Source organism: Lutjanus erythropterus, chromosome 1, assembly GCF_056507025.1.
Source record: "Lutjanus erythropterus isolate fLutEry1 chromosome 1, fLutEry1.hap2, whole genome shotgun sequence".
Classification (NCBI taxonomy): Eukaryota; Metazoa; Chordata; class Actinopteri; order Lutjaniformes; family Lutjanidae; genus Lutjanus; species Lutjanus erythropterus.
In genome coordinates, this window is record NC_139317.1 from 41,072,560 (window position 1) to 41,089,935 (window position 17,376).

General features: G+C 39.1%; 1 protein-coding gene across 1 annotated transcript in view; it reads left to right on the forward strand.

The window, feature by feature from the left end:
- The window catches only part of LOC146333293 (collagen and calcium-binding EGF domain-containing protein 1-like), a 48,808-nt gene extending 32,239 nt beyond the window's left edge, over positions 1–16,569 (forward strand). The window contains exons 3-11 of the mRNA XM_084721963.1: positions 7,246–7,298; positions 9,678–9,812; positions 11,682–11,819; positions 12,517–12,650; positions 12,863–12,977; positions 13,640–13,779; positions 14,353–14,388; positions 15,119–15,154; positions 15,704–16,569. Coding sequence (XP_084578089.1) covers positions 7,246–7,298; positions 9,678–9,812; positions 11,682–11,819; positions 12,517–12,650; positions 12,863–12,977; positions 13,640–13,779; positions 14,353–14,388; positions 15,119–15,154; positions 15,704–15,892 — 976 coding nt within the window. The 3' untranslated portion in view covers positions 15,893–16,569. The remainder of the gene's footprint in view (positions 1–7,245; positions 7,299–9,677; positions 9,813–11,681; positions 11,820–12,516; positions 12,651–12,862; positions 12,978–13,639; positions 13,780–14,352; positions 14,389–15,118; positions 15,155–15,703) is intronic.
- The last annotated feature ends 807 nt before the right edge of the window (positions 16,570–17,376 follow it).

The following is a 17,376-nucleotide window of genomic DNA, read 5'->3' on the forward strand; positions in this document are numbered from 1 at the left end:
CTTTTTATTTTACTACTATTTTACCCCAAAGCCCCCCTAAAATGAAAACAGAAAACCATGACGAAGCAAATTTTTGATATAATAATCATTCTTTGAACAGTTGTATTTTATTAAGGCGGCAATGTGAATTACTTGCACATTGTTGTCCATGATCGCCCCCCACCCATCCCATGGACCCCAGTGCAACCGCACTGCCTGCACTGTCTATATTTACGCCCCTAATTTCCCTCGCTGTGGTTTCTGTGGTTGCCATGGTCACCGCGGGCTGTGAGCCGCAGCAACAACTTGAAAAAGTTTAACCATCATTAAGTCATAATGCAGTGGCAAATGGCTGTTCACGTTCCGGAGACAGGACGCAGCCCTCACTCTCCTTCCTGCTGCGACACAGCTTGTTTACACTGAAAGCAATGGAAAACACCATTATGGTATAGCAACTGACCCAGTGGGTTTTGGTTACATTTGTGCATTTTGGATTTAATGTATTGTGTATTGCAAATTTTGAAAAAGCGAACTCAACACTGAAAAATAGATGCATGAAATTATATTTTTTAAAAAAACAGCAGCCAGAGTGGTTTTAAGTGGCTGTTAAAGGCTGTGAGTAATCCTCCTGGCCTCAGCACGTCCTGAGAGGACAGAAAAATATTCCTCTGAATGAAATAAAGATGGAAAAGGCAGACACCTCATCAGGTTTCGCGGACAGAGGGCAACATGAGGCCAACAACATGTCAGTCTGAAGAGAAGAGAGACAGAGAGAGACAGGGATTATGTCAACAACTAGTGAACCAATGGAGTGCACGGCCTGCAGAATGCCCTGAATATAAATCGACATGTTTCAAATCAGAGACTGAATGTAGGGCGAGTGAAGTAAAGTGCACGGAGAGGACATGAAAAAAGAGAGAGGAAGAGAGGGAGCTTGCTAGCGTCATGGATCGGTCTCACTAATATACCCTGACTGACATTAAAAGGCTGTACCCAATTACTGGACAGAATCCCTGCTCTCACACACAGACACACACACACACACACACACACACATACAAACACACTGTTCTGGGTTTTGGAAGGCATGTTACTGATATTTTTCGTTCAAGGTTAATGCCAATATTCTGCAACCATTTTCACTTTTCACGCCAAATAACACTACCACAATTTCTATAGTGATAAAAGAAACACTCCCACCAGACAAACCACAACACATAAGTCAGATTCCACAGAATGTAATGGTGCGTGTTTTAGAGGCCGTGTCATGCTGACCGGGCCTGCTGCCTGTCTGACCAACATACTTTCACTTTCCAAAACAAAAACACACGGTTCACCTCTCCGTCCGCCCTCATCTGCCTAACCCAGACGCCCCGGGTCTCCCCGTCCTGTCTGTCAGAAACACCCAGGGGAGAGCTGCCGAGGCTGCTGCATTTCTGACTGACAGACGGCCTGTACATGTATGTGGATGTGTAGCATGTTGTAGTGAGATCATTTGGCTTTCGCTGCTCTGTAGATGTGTGATATGAGTTGTTTTTCTGGTAGTTGCAGCTGTCTTGGTTCTGATCCATTTTTTAAAAGCTCTAAATTGGACCAATATGAGGCTCAAGGGATGGCAACGTCTATCAGCCTCTTTGATCAAAAACTATTGAATGGTTTCCATGAAATTTGGTGCAGACATTCAGGGTTCCCAGATGATTATTCCTGCTGAATTTCTGTATAACAGAGAAATCAGAAATAATGTTCATGGAGGAACTAATGTTAAAGATTTATTCATATTATGTTTAGTCACAGTCACAGCTTCCTTCTTCACTATCTGATGTTTCAAAAGTGTTTCCTCTGATATTACAGCAACTTCAACAAGCAAGAAAATGCACATTGTAACATTGCATGTTACATTGAATAAATTATGGATTTATCTAGGTTTAACTATTGACCACCCAACTTAACAAAATGTATAACATAGGCCTAGTGTTTTAGACATTTTAATGTGGAAATGTTACATATTGTTACTGTTAAAATGTTAGCATGCTGATGTTAGCATTTCGCTCAATGCAAGGTCAAGTTTGTATAGGATTTATTGGCAGAATGTAGCAGAAGTGGAACATAATATTCATAAGTATGTTGCCACATTTCTGCAGTAGCCCAGAACAGACAAACCAAACACTGGCTCTAGATATGGCCTTTCATGGTTTCACGAATTTCTCAGCCACTGCGGGTTCACCTACATGCTTGGAAGGGGAGGGAGAGGCAACGTAGATGCCACTAAATCTTACATACTGGTCCTTTAAGAGCAGCTTGTATGGCTGTGACTCTTGTTTCACATTTACTTTTCTGTGACTCTTTCTGTGTGAGCTTTCATTTTTTTTTATCTTGTTTAATTTTTTTGACTGGTGCAACTTTGTGATGCCTTACCACTAATATTATGGTTTAACTGAGTATGTAAGGATGTGTATGTGTGTGAGAGTGAAGGTTAGCGGCACGGAGAGAAGAATGTGCATAGGCCATGCTTGAGATGTGAGCCAAGTCTAACGCTGTAAATCCAGAGGGAAACAAAGGAGATGAGAGGGAGCTTAAGAGTCTGAGATAATTCTACTTTATCTTAACTCCTGCAATGAATGTGTCACAGAGCAAAGTTCACATGCACTAACACCCATGCATCACATAGACCAGGCCTATTCAACCAGAGGCCCGCAGACCAGATACGGCCCTCTTGAATTCTTCTATGTCTCCTAAGGTTCTGCCTGCAAATAAGGCTGGCAATGTGTGTGATGTGATTAATAAAACTAAGGTATATAACTCGTATGGCATGTCATACTAACTTAGTGATAATGTGAAGACTACAGATTTGTTTTATGATGATTCAAACAGGCCTGTTTATTGTTAGTCTGGATACTCTTGCTGCTTACACCTTCAACAGATGTGGATATGGACCTGTTTTAAACACTTTATGTGAATATGGAAGTGTTTTCATAAACAGGCCTACTTACTTTTAGTCTGCTGGATAGTGTTACATTCATCTTGCTTTTTTCGTTGTTGTGTTTGTTCTTGTTGTTGCTGTGGCTATTTTTTTGTGTGGATATTGACCTGTCAAAAAAGTGTCTCCTTGGATTTTCAGGTGCAACTTTTTGCACTTCTGAATCAAGTCTTGTGATCATATCTTTCCTGCTTTTTTGTATGGACTCGCTGCTGTCTGGAATTGATTATAATGATGTCATCAAAATGAAGGTCAAGGAATGCACGTGATAAATTTATTCCATGTGTTTATGTACTGTATCTACTAACATTATTCTGTAAGAATTATTTGTAGCTGTTAATGGACATATTCTGTGTGGCCCATGAACCCCCAGTGATTTTCCTATTTGGCTCATGTGCTATTTAAGTTAAATAGCCCTGACATATATGATTGTGTTAGCACACTGATGTAAAGCTTAAGGCTCTTGTCTTCTTAACTCACCTGTACACATTAAATGCACATACTGTTTTAAACTTTATCACTCTTTCAGTACTTTGCCTGACTATACAAGTGTTTTCTCTTCAACTTCACAAACGTCTTAGTAAGAGAAATTAACAAACGCATTAAAAGATGAGAAGTTTTTAAGCAAAATAGTACGTAGTTGCTGAAAACATGTTCATAATTTCTGCATATATATATATATATATATATATATATATATATATATATATATATATATATATATATATATATATATATATAAGATCTGTAAATGTATCCTCAGAGTCAAACAAACATTCTGTCACTGTGTGACAGTGTTCATCAGTAATGCATTACTCAGTAAGTTATTACTGTAATATTATTACTTTTGTAATTAGATTACAGTTACTAATCTAAGTAATTCTTATGAGCATGAGCTAAATGAAAAAACTCATTGAAGAATGGAGGACGAGGAAGAGAGGCAGGCTTTCCACAGGTGGAAGTATTGTTACTGGTTTGAGTTTGTTTGGCTGCTCCAGAGAGAAAACATGGTGATGAAATCTAATTTGAGGGCCACACTCAGAGAGGTCGACTCTGTTTCCACCACAGTCGACATCTGGACAGCAAACAACAAAAGCTTTCTTGGTGTTAACAGTTTACTGGATCAGCAGTTCAACTTTGGAGCACAACAAAGCTGCAAACGAAGTACAAAAGTAATACAGTAATATAATGAGTAATGTTATTGATTACTTTTGATACTAAGTAATAAGTAAAGTCATATCACTTTTTAAAGGAGCAATTACTATAAAGTAACTTATTACACTTTCTAAAGTAACTTTTCCAACACGGCTGTTTGACATTAGACAGTGTTGCTAAACTGAGAGAACAGAGTGAATTTATGATCTATTGATTTCTTTTATGAGAAATACTGAATTTAGCAACATGTTCAGCTGCACTGCAAACACTCATCTGCACTAAATTTATACTGAGACTGCCATGAAATCAATTTCTGTTGCTTAAATCACTTAATCCAGTTAAAGCATAATGAGATCTCATTGGAATCGTTTTTCATGTATGATAACATGAAGCCAGAGATTGCTGTGGTGCTATAATAAGTGTCACTGAGTGTATCATAAATCAGGAAAAGTACAGGGGAATCATAATCCTGGCAGGAAACCAGGAAAGGTCAATGAAAAACAGGAGTTTCTTGGAAAAGGGTTGCCAAGTATGATAGGATGTATCAGATTGGTGCATATTTTCTGACTGTTGAACAGTTTAGTTGTGATCAGCTTTGAGTTGTGGCTTTCAATTCTGTTATTTTCATATTAGGAAAATCAAAGTTTAGCATGCTTAAGGCAAACGTATAGTTTTGTTGTGTCGTCCTGTCTCCTGGCTTGTTACCGTTATAAAAGCCAGTTCATCAGTCACATCAGGACCACATCAACTCGAACCTTTAAGCCAAATAAACTTGTTGGTGGCATTCATTTAAAGGTATAAACATGCAGAGTTCCTCTCAGGACACACCTGCTTGATTGACTGACTGAATGAGTGACAGTGTTCATCTCAGCGTTCACTCTCCTTTCTCCACCTCAGCTCCATGCCCGGCCTTATCCATCCCTCTCAACACTCTGAGCTACAGGCTGCAGATTAAAGCTGCTCTCATCTGGATCTCATCAGTTTAGGCCAGCCTCGCCGTTTTATAGGTTATTTTTCATTCAGGAGAAGGAGGAGGGATCTCAGAGTGATTTAGGGTTACACTGCATGGAGGCTGGAGGAGAATAAAAGCAACTTGTTGTCTTGAGGGGGCAGTGAATGAGGTAGCATGCTAAATCCCCTCCGGAAACAGCATGCAGTTTTTAGGACAGGAGTTGTGCATTCTTCCTCTTTTTCTTCAAGTGTGTGCGTGTGTGTGTGATATTTGTTGCGTGTCTGTGCTACTCCAGTTTCTGAGCCATTTCCTCTCTGTTTTTCCAACTGTAATGTCTGTAACATGTGGTGGATTGTTGTGGGATGGCTGGACGAGTGTCACTGCCAAACACCGTAAATCAATTCTGGGAGAAATAGTTGCCCAATATTCATTGCACAATGTTGTATTTCAAAAAGACAGCATGCACTGAGCTGTTACGAACTTACGTCACAAAAGCAGCAAAGGAGTTAAAACTTGATTTCAAGAAATAGTTTTTAGTTGTTTATTCGGTCAAGGTTCAAGTACAGGCCAGGGAACAAAAAGAGAAATAAGTCAAATCAGAATAAGTCGTGCCTGAAATTCAGCTTAATGTGTTTACATTTATGAGTGGACTTCTACTCTGGAGTGAAAACAGGAGAACAAACCAGAGGCCTTCAGACAGCTCGAGTAACAATCTGCTGAAATGTTTGCAAGTGTTTGCAGTAACTATACAATATACAGTGATGGAAAGTAACTAATCACATATACTCAAGTACCATACTTAAGTATAATTTTGAGGTATTTGTCCTTTACTTTTTTCCATTATATGCTAATTTATACTTTAATACTAATACTTTTTAAATTTTACTTAAAAAAGATTTTCAATGCAGGACTTTTGCATGTATTTTTACACTGTGGTATTACTACTTTTGCTGAAGTAAAAGATCTGAGTACGTCTTCCACCACTGGGGCACCCTGGTACCTTACTTGAGCAGCAGCCCATGTGCTGATGTTAGAATCCTCTGCAGCAGTCCCAGTTCGATTCCAGACTGTCGCCCTTTGCTGTGCAAACCCAATCCCATCTTGTGCTGGTGGTGTCAGGTGGAGCCAGAATCTGTGCAGTGGTGATCAGGCTTGGAGCAGTGATATTGAGGTCTCGCTCATACATCCAACCAGCTCAATCATGATCAGGGCTCAATCATGTCAATCACGACATGAAACCCCTTTTTTATAGCATCAGTTAACTAATTAAAACCAAACCACAAACACTTGAACATACATCAGTGTGACAGAACTACCCAAAATGACAGAAACCCATTGGAAAACTTTTATTTGATGTGTACTTTTATCTTTTACTTTGGCCGATGTCCTGTATGCTAACGTGGAGGAGGCGGTGTCCTGACTTCACTAATGGGGAACGGTCATGTTGTCTGTTTTAATATATGTTAACCCTTTGACACTATCATTGGAAACTTGACCTTAAAGGGATAATTCACCCAAAAATGAAAATTCAGTCATTATCTACTCACCCTCACACCGATTGAAGGCCTCCTAAAGCCCCAACATGCCAAATTAACAAAAAAATGTTATTTACACCATGTTTTTAGCCTGAATCTTCACTGTAGGTCCTTAGCTTGGAGGCATGTCCACATTTACATGCAGACTGTCTGAACTGGGTGTGTTGTGACGTGTGCAAATGACATGTCAGGGCATTAGGAGACTTGGAATGTCAGGGCATAGAATAGAATTGAAGGCCTATTATTAGCACAGTGACTTAATTAGTTACCATGTTGTGATGAAGGCTACTCATAACTAAATTGTTAACTGGGTTTACCAATTAGTGTGACCCCTGTTCATGCCTGCTGCTGCTTTGTTATGTCTGGTCTGTTTTGAATCTCTGAGCCGCACACATGCCTCTGAATGGCCTGTTGTTAGCCAGGTACAAGATGTAGGCTTGTCATTAATGTCCACTCTTTAATCCACAGCCACGGTTTTGGTGGACAGAGCACAGTCTTTAATCCTGAATGAAGGTGTCCTTATTTAGCAGTCCATCAAACTAAATGTCTGCACTGACAAATGCCGTCTTTGCTCCCTTTGTCTCCTGCAAGCTTCATATTTACTGTACAGACATGTCTGACTCTTCTTTTTTCCTTTTTTTCTTCAGGAGGAAATGCTGTGACGGATTCAGGTTTGTGATGGGCCAGTGCATACCTGAAAGTAGGTAAACCATACACACTATCCTCTAAGTTTAGCTCACGAACGTTCACGTGTGATTCACATGCTCCAACTTTGATACAGCTTCTCCAATACAACAGTTCATAGATTAAAACAGGCTGCACAAAACATGGCCTGGAGACCACAGTTGTCTGTTTGGACCTCTCAACAAGTCCAGATAATGCATATTATGGTTTGACGTTTGTCGAGTAATTATGTTTAAGGAGTCGTTTCAGATAATTGCAGTGCTCTGGATATGAGCAACATGACAGCCAAAAAAATAAACTGCCCACAGTTTTGGCACAGACAACTGCCACATTTAGCTGTGGTCATTCATATAAAACAGATGATGATTGTTAAAATGGGACATAATCATGATCAGGAACATTGTGGACAGCTTTTACAAATAGATCTAGTGTGTATGGCGTCAATACTTGGAATATATTGTAGACTATATGTCTCCATAGAGTAGCAGTGATTCACTTTGGCCACTAGAGAACACTGTTCCCCCATGAACATAACAGTCCTGCAAAGATTGACATCCAAGAAACAGAGTCAGCTGATGCATAAGTGCCTGAAAACACACACACACACACACACACACACACACACACACACACACACACACACACACACACACACACACACACACACACAATATACACTGATCAGCCACAATATTAAACCACTGACAGGTGAAGTGAATACCGTAGATCATCTCATTACAATGGCAGCTGTCAAAAGGTGGGATATAAGGCAGCAAATGAACAGTAAGTTCTTGAAGTTCATGTGTTGGAAGCAGTAAAAATGGGCGAGAATAAGGATCTGAGGGCCAACATGTGACGCATGGATGACTGTGTCAGAGCATCGAAAAAATGCAGCTCTTGTAAATCGTTCCCAGTATGCAAAAGTGGTACAAGGTCAACAGTTGAACCAGTAACATGGTCATGGATGTCCAAGGCTGATTGTGTGTGGGCGAGCCTGTAGGGTGTGATCCCACAGAAGAGCTGCTGAAAAGCTACTGGGGCTGCGTAGCTGCAGATCAATCAGAGTGTCCGTGCTGACCCCTGTCCACCATCAATGCATTGGGTATGAGAATGTCAAAACAGGACCATGGACAATTGAAGAAGGGGACTTGGTGTTTTCCCCAGATCTCAAGACTTAAAGGGGTAACACCTTTAAGTAAAGTACACAAAAATTGAGTAGTGACTAAGGAACAAATGAGGAATGGATGATGTTAACCATCACTTCAGTAACCATTGGTTAATCATTACTTAATGAATACATGAGAAACAAATGAGGAACTAAGTAGTAGTTTATGTTAGTTAATGAGTAAACTCTAATCAATTTTTTTTAGAGTTGCTAATGATTAGTTAATGATTATTTAATGAGAAAATGAGTAGGGAACAAATGATGAACTAACCACTAGTTAACCATTAGTTAATGAGTAATGAAAAATGAAGGATCTGCTGCGAATGTCTTGGGGCCACAGGACATATGTAGAGGTCTTGTGGAGTCTGGAGAGCTGTTTTGGCGGCATGAGGGGGATATTCTCAATATAATATGTTAGACAGGTGGTTTTCATGTTGTGGCTGATCAGTGTACCCCTGGCATGAGATAAAAGAACTGTGTATGCCCTCAGACATGGTTCTTGTGGGTTCAGTTATTATAATGGGCTGTTTCCACTGCAGACATTTTGGCTATAAATTAACATACAGTGCACTTTAATTTTATTATTTAATTTGATTTTGAGTGTGGAACTTACACACTATATGGTGCCATAAAAAATCCCCACAAAGAAACATAAAAAGCAGTGTTCATGTGTGTTGGCTACTTTCTGCCAACAATCTCACAATGCAATGTTGTACTTTTTAGACGCAAAAATTGAAAAGCAGCAAAACAGTTACAGTGCAACCTTGCATCTGTCACTGATGATACAAAATAATGATGATTCACGAGTGTCAAAATCTTAAGATACTGCTCACTGTAAAGTAAATTACTGTGTGTCTAATTACTGATACAACTTCTGACTTGTCACAGTGTAACTTTCAAGTGTCCCAGAGAGCCATGACAGTGTGGTAGTGTAGTGAGGCAGGATCCCTAAACCAAAGCAATAAAATGGAATTCATTCATCATTCATTTTTATTATTTGCGCCTGTGCTTTTCCTACTGTTACATGTCAAAATATCTTCCGTGAGAAACGGCCTGTAGAGCTGAAGCTGTATTAGTCAGCTCCCAGTTGTGGACACGGAGCTTTATGAGTGTAAGGATGTGGTAATAGAGGCTAATAGAGCTCTTGGGTGATTACAGTAATGTTGTTTTTCAGACAGTGATCCTGAATAACTTTAACACACTCAGTCCATGTTCTCTCTGCCTCTGTAGGCGTGGATGTGTGTGCGGCGTCGCCCTGCGAACAGCAGTGCACTGATAACTTCGGACGAGTTGTCTGCACGTGTTACCCCGGCTATCGCTTCGACCGAGAGAGACACCGCAACCACAAGTCTCCTTACTGTCTGGGTCAGTGTCTGTCATGTCTGTTACTGTTACAGAATATTCCTCACATATTCCATCACACCTCAGTCCTGTATGCCTCACAGTGGCCCACATACACATTAAAAGAGGTTCCCAAAACAAATAACTCCCCTTTGGCACTAATACAGTATGTTGGAAGTGATTTCTCAGGATTTCAAGAATGAAAAAACAGCGCCCTCCTCCTGTTCTGTGGAGCAAAGCAGTTTCCCTCTTGAAGCAATGCATTCATTCATGTTTTTTGGTATCACTTTACAATAAGACTATCCTCATAAATTCATTATAAACTGTTCATAATTAGGTATTGATTGGCTGTTATTACAGTTTTCATACAATGATGTGAGTTCACTATTTGGCAAGATCCACTGTACCTATTTATGTACAATTTTACTGATGTAATACCATTTATAACTTGCAAAAAAGAGGCCTTTCTGTAAAGTGTAGATTGGTGCATGCTGAAAATGTAAAAGTAAACAATATAGCCAAAGTCTTGGTGTGAATCTGGTAATTTCATATGTTAATTTGATGTCGAATTAATGTTGTTGACTATTAAGGTATGCTGACAGTGGTGAACTGCTAGTAACTTGTTAACAAATATGTGATAAGGCTGACAGATATAAATGCTGCTGATGAGGAGGACAAAGTAACACTCACTCACTCACTATTTAGAAAGCAACAGGTCACTTTGGTTCTTTTTATGTAATGAGCTGTAACAGTTTATTAGATTAGATTTATAGTTTATATTTATAGTTTACAAACTAATTCATAACCTTATTCTAAACCATTTAATAAATTATTTATAAGCAGTGGTGAACAGTAGTGAAGTACATTTACTTGAGTACTGTACTTAAGTACATTTTTTGAGTATCTGTACTTTACTTGAGTATTTGTTTTTTTGGAAACTTCTGACTTTCACTTCACTACATTTCAAAGACAAATATTGTACTTTTGACTCCACTACATTTCTAGGAAGGTTGTTGTTACTTTTCGCTGAGTTTTGAAGTCAGCTGTTGGTGTTTTTCTTTTCTAAAATGCAGTTGGTCAGATGCTGTGTTCCTCACAGAAAGAAACCAATCACAGTAGCTCCTCTGGATTGATGTAAAAGTGGAAATACATCATCCAGGTGTTCTGTAACAAGAACAAGCAAGTTCTCCCTCTGTCATTCAAACAAAAAGCAGTAATGGTGACGGCAGGAGAAAGACAAAATTAAATCTCAAGACGTAATTATAATCATTAATTGTTCCAGGTAGCTTTTAAAGTTGGATTGTTTTTATCGGGGTGAAAAATACCACATAATTCATGTATATTCTGATCCTGAAGACAGAAAGAAATCTGTTATTTAACAGACTTGTTGAACTCCTTACAATACAACAATACAGCGTGTATTGATATTAGAAAATGTACTTTGTAATTTGTACTTTTGAATACTTAAGTATTTTTAAAAACATGTACTTTTGAATACTTAAGTATTTTTAAAAGCAAGAACTCTAGTACTTTAACTCAAGTAAAATTTTGACTGAGCAACTTTCACTTGTAGTTGAGTAATATTTGACCAAGAGTATCTATACTTTGACTCAAGTACTGGGGTTGAGTACTTTGTCCACCACTGTTTATAAGGGTAGTCTTATTGTAATGTGGTATGTTATAATGTTAAAAAATGTTTTAAAAAATCCATACATATAAAGCTGCAACATAATTTTTATATATTTAGGTTATAATCACACTTACAAAGACTTAAAAGCTGTCACATTATGAAAAACAGCATAAACACGGAATTTTTATTTTATTTTTTTTATTTTGGTTTTGATAACATATTTTTTTTTTCTCTTTCTTTCCCATATACCCACACACATGCAGACATTGATGAATGTGAGCACCCAGACAGCAACATGTGCGACCATGAGTGTGTGAACACAGTGGGCAGCTTCCTGTGTCGCTGTCGCAGCGGCTACATCCTGGCGCCGGACCAACTCTCCTGCATCCCAATACACAACTGTGAGTTTATGTTATCAAACTGAAAATCCAGCAGCAAAATCAGACGCCAAGTGTCCATCAGTTCACAGGTTCATTGCTCCATCGGGGTGTTAGATTCCTTCAGGCCTCCACTGTTTGAAAGCAATCTCTTTATGTAGCTGATATCAGTATCAGTAATAGATAAACGTCCATCCATCAGGATAATGACAGTCAGTCCTTGTCATGCAGTGATTAAGAACATTGTGTATATTTATTTGTCCATTGTAACAGGGTTGGTCAGATTACTTTTAAAAATAGTCAGTTACTGAAAAGTTGCATCTTATACTACTACTAAAGTTGACATACTCTAAAGCCATAATCAACATTGTAATCATATAATACTTGACAATATAACTACAACATAATTACACATTTTCCAAAGGCTAATTCCTGGCTGATTTAAGTTACTTTTTTGTATTCTGATTACATGTAATCCATCTATTATCCATGTATCCATGCAGTGAGTAATTGTGCTGATAATTTTGATATGCATGGTGTTTGTTTTAAGGTTTGTACAGTAATTGTTTTAAATTTTTAAACTCTGTAATTTGATTAAACTCTATTTCTCAGTGTGATATCAGTGTGATATCTGTCACTGTTATAGATTTGATTCCCACTGCAGCCACCCATACTGAAAATGTGTACTAGAGACATTTAAACTGTATGCTTTGTGTTGCAGTGAGTTCATCTGGGAAGTCAGACACCTTGATGAGTTCTGGTACCTGCTCGTTCACCTGTCAGGATTTTATAAACATGAAAAACAGTCTGCTGCAGCTCAAACTAAAGCTGGGAAACACACAGTCACCCAACCAGGTAACAACATTACTGTAGAGAATTCACTTAAAACTGAACCAAATTGTATTTTACAGTATTTGATTTGACATGGATTAAACGTTTTATAGCCCATTTGTTGACATGTTCAGCATTAAGCAGACTATAAAAGATAAAATATATGTTTAAAATTAGTTTAGCTCATCAAACAAACCTACTTTATCCTGCTTAGTCTTTCCTCTTTGTGTTTGTAGGTACCTGGCCTGGCCAACAGCAGTGACAAGCCATCTCTGGGGAGGACAGGAAAAAGTCCTGATAGCCCCTGTCTTCCTGGACTACCCGGTCCTCCAGGAGCTCCTGGGGTCCCAGGTAATTTAGATATAACTGAAAGGAGAAGTTAAATCCAGTGATGGTTGCAGATACGTACAGAAAATGGGGTGTGATTAAAGCCGACAGCATTGCTGTGCAGTAGTTGGAGTAGCAAAGAGAAAAGGGTAAATATGAGTGAAAAGAATAACCTTTATCTACTAACCCTCACGCCAAGTGAAGGTCGGATTCAGTTTTTTAGTCCACAAAACACTGCTGGAGTTTCACAGGAAAACAGCATCACAGAATCTCCCAAACAATTAAAGTTAATGGTGGCCAGTTTTCAAAAGCAAAAAACAACTGGAAAAACTGGGGGAAAAAATGCCTCCATATCGCTCATCTGGCATAATCCAAGTATCCTTAAGCCCCAAAGTGGCATTCACTTGTGCTCTGACACGGTCACACCACACACACCCAGTTCAGACAGTGTGCACATGCATGTGAATGTGGCTCCAAGCTAAAGATCTACAGTGAAGATTTAGGCTAAAAATGGTTTAAATGACGCAAAAAACTAAACCTGACCTTCAATCGGCATGAAGGTGAGTAGATAATAACTGAATTTTCAGTTTTGGGTGAACTATCCCTTTAAATGACTGAGCTGCCTAATAGTGTCTTTTCAATTTTAAACAATTCTCTTTTTCGCTGTACCAATCTGTCTTCACCAGGACACCCAGGAGAACCGGGAAAGAGAGGAGACCCAGGAGAGAGGGGCCCACCTGGCCCTCGGGGTCCACGGGGAGACATGGGACCCATAGGTCCAGAGCCCGACCTGAAGCACATCAAAAGAGGCCGCCGGGGGCCAGTGGTAAGGGGGAAAAAAAAGATTCCATCATCATGTAGTGGGGTTATCGCACAAGAAAAAGAAAAAGAAAGAATCTTTCGGCTCAGTTCCCACTGGAGTGTCAACTTCAGGACAAACCTGGAGGTCACATCTTAAATGTGTCTAATGATCCAGTGTGACTGCAGGTCATATGAATGTGGGTTTGGTGTCACTGGTCTTGTGTGAGCAAACAAGTATCTACCCACTGTGAGGGGATGGCACAGTCAGCTGTGATCTACCACCTTCAGTTCCCATTAAAAAGGAATGAACTGAAGGTCAGAGAGTCGGTTGTCAGTGTTAATTTAAAACAGGGTGGTGGAATTTTATGTAAAAATATTGCATGTGACAAAGCTAATCACATATTATTCAAGCTTTGTCATTAGAGCTGCTACAGCTTCTTGTCATCTCCGGTTTTAACCAGACTTGTCAGAGCGTGAAAGCTGTGTCAGGACACTCAGAAACCAGCTTCACTACAGGTGTAACAAGATAAATGAACAGAAGTTTGGAGAAGCATTTGTGTCCACTGGTCTTTGTAATACCTGTTTATCATTCGTTCAGGGACCTCCTGGGGCACCAGGAAGAGATGGACAAAAGGTGATTATCACATATCTTTATTTTCCTCATATGTGCTTGTCTTTATGTGTGTCTGTGTTTGGATGTGTGGAGTTACACTGTTGCCATCTAATGTCTAAATGTGTCTTTAAACATCTGTCACTGAGTGAATGGAGTCCACTGAAACCACCACATCGGCTGCTCTGACTGCTTCACGTAAAGTCACAAATTAAAATGGCTATAGTGTGGTTCAGATTCCTTTATTTCTTCCTCATATATATTCACTGACAGTGATGATATTATACACTGTTAGTCCTGAGGATCTGGGGCTTGCTGAAGCAGTAACTTCCTTTAAATCACCTCTCAAAAACATACTTTTTTAAAGAAGCTTTTTATTCTCTCTTGCACACCATTTTTATTGTCAGCATGTTTGTTTGTTTATTGTTTGTTTTATTATTACTATTTATTTCTTTTATTCCATTTTTGCTCCATCTTGTTTTAATTGCCTGATTGTACTTGTTCCACTCTGGAAATATTTTAATCTTTGGTTTACTATGTAAGGCACTTTGTAATTGTGTTTTGAAAAGTGCTTCATAAATGTAGTTCTTATTCTTATTCTTATCTTATTACAGATTTAACTTGCTTGTCATTCAACTGAATGGTTTCCAGGACACTTGTTATTGTTCCTCATTAAATATCAGTTTTGCACAGAGCAGTTAGTACAGCTGTGTCTGTTGAAAACGGGTTAATTTGTTCTGTTTCTCATCTACAGGGTGACAGAGGTGCTCCAGGTCCCAGAGGTCCACCTGTAAGTTGATTTATACCTAAAACACAAAATTCATTAATATGGTATGAAAATGCTACTGTCACATTTTTCCACATGCTCTTTAGCTTATCTTATGCATTTCTTACATGTAGAATTTCAGTCTTTAACTCACTTCTTTCATCTACATTTTGCAGCGTAAATGACAAACTAATGTAAATGTCGAATGTTCCTGCAGTCAAGGTTTAGACAGTCAAAAATGTATTTTAAATTTACACATTGTGACTTAAACTTGGACTGTGAATTTGTTATCTGCCATCATGGCCAGGTTCTCCTTCCTGGATCACAAGTTTTCATCTATTTTTTTTTTTTTCATTTGAAGTGGATGTAGTCGTTAGTGTAATCAGTGAGGGACTGCAGCTTTTACAGGCCATTCTAATTCATACAAGAGGGTGGTGCACGATATGTGTTTATGTTATTTTGTATCAGTGTCATGGTCCCTGTTTTTTTGTGCTCATACCTCCCAAAAGGAAACCCGATGAAAAATGACACATAGAATCTTCATCAGTTCCTCCATTTCTCCTCTGTCCCCAGGGACCACCCGGCTCCTTCGACTTCCTCCTGCTAATGATGGCTGACATCCGCAACGACATAATTGAACTGCAGGAGAAGGTGTTCGGGGAGCGGCGAGGCATCTCTCTGGACAATCCTCCTCATTCCAGCGGGGAAGCAGAATTTGTAGATTGGGGCTCTGGACAAGGAGATCTCATGCTCAATACCTGACCTCTGACCTCTGACATCCCACTCACCCACCCAGCAGAGCAAACACCAAACTCGACTCTTCTTTCTTGATAAAGGATGCTGGTGATGCCAACATGAAAATAAATCATTTTTAACCTCACAGCTGGGATGAACTGAGCACGGAGCCTCGATTACAATCTCAGCACTGCCACGGACAGTAAAACAGAGAAATACAAGGATTGTAAAAACAGAAACTGGACCACAGACTCTGTTAACCACTGTGAGCTCTGTGTGGCTGCCTCTCATATGCTGTGGTGTGAGTGAGGGACGTGTGTGCGGGACATGGAGTGAGAAAGATGCAGTGTGTGAGCCTTTATGTCTGAGCCTCTGAGCTCTGCCTCTGAGCTGAACCACTTCAAACGACGAACTTTATCGTCTACATCTCTTCCTGTTCCCAAGCCTGTCCATGGAAGCTCTGCTGCCGCTGACAGTTTGCCTGCGGGGCGTTGGTACAAAGAGCCAGGACCCGCACTGTGAGTCTCCCCTGCACCTGTCTGCAGTGTCCAGCCCTCAAGTCTGCAGGCATCTTCAGAAACTGATTCATGAGATTCATGGTTATTACAATCCCAATCCTGTACTGTTGCACAAAAACACTAATGTCTGATATTATACAACTGAACAACTCAAATTCAAGTATGATTAAAGCAATATTGTTACAATTTTTTTGTCTAAATATAATGTGAAAGTGATGTTAAATATGTAAGACATCCAATATACGTCCATACATTTGAAATAAAATCTGCTGGTATCTGCTGCTTATAAATAATAAGCAGCATTAAATATTACACTAAAAGATTGTAGAAACTTAAAACAAAAGGATTAAATGGACTTATGTATTGGGAAACGCAGAAAATCACTTTTTAAAATCACTTATCATCAGGCAAGTTGACTATGAACATGGCCTGAATGGAACAGTTTCATTGGGGCAAGGGTTGCACATATTCTTGTACTTTCACACGAAGAGACATGAAGAAGGAAGGCTGCTTGAATTTTTTTACTGTGAAGCAGCTGCCATCGCTCATTACTCAATAAAAGTTTGTCTAAATCTAGATTTGTAACCTTACTAGTGTTGCTAATGAATTATCAAATTGCAAAATCATAAAATTAGTGCATCAAACAAATATAGTATTGCCTTGTGCCATGCAGTTCAGTTTTAGTTTGTGTGCAAAATCAATAAAATAAAGAAGACAGAGCCATAAATTAATCAGGTAAGGGAACAGCTCGACATTTTGGGAAATATGATTGTTCGCTCTCTTGCCGAGAGTTAGATGAGAAGATACCACTCTCATGTTTGTCCATTAAATATGAAGCATAAATATTGTAAACGGGAAAACAGATGCACTTTGGTTTTCATAGATTAAACAAAAAAGATATAACATGTTGAAGGTCCAGTGTGTAAAATTTACATGGAATTATTGCCAGAATATGGCAAAAATTGAATATAATATTCATAATTATGTTTTCAT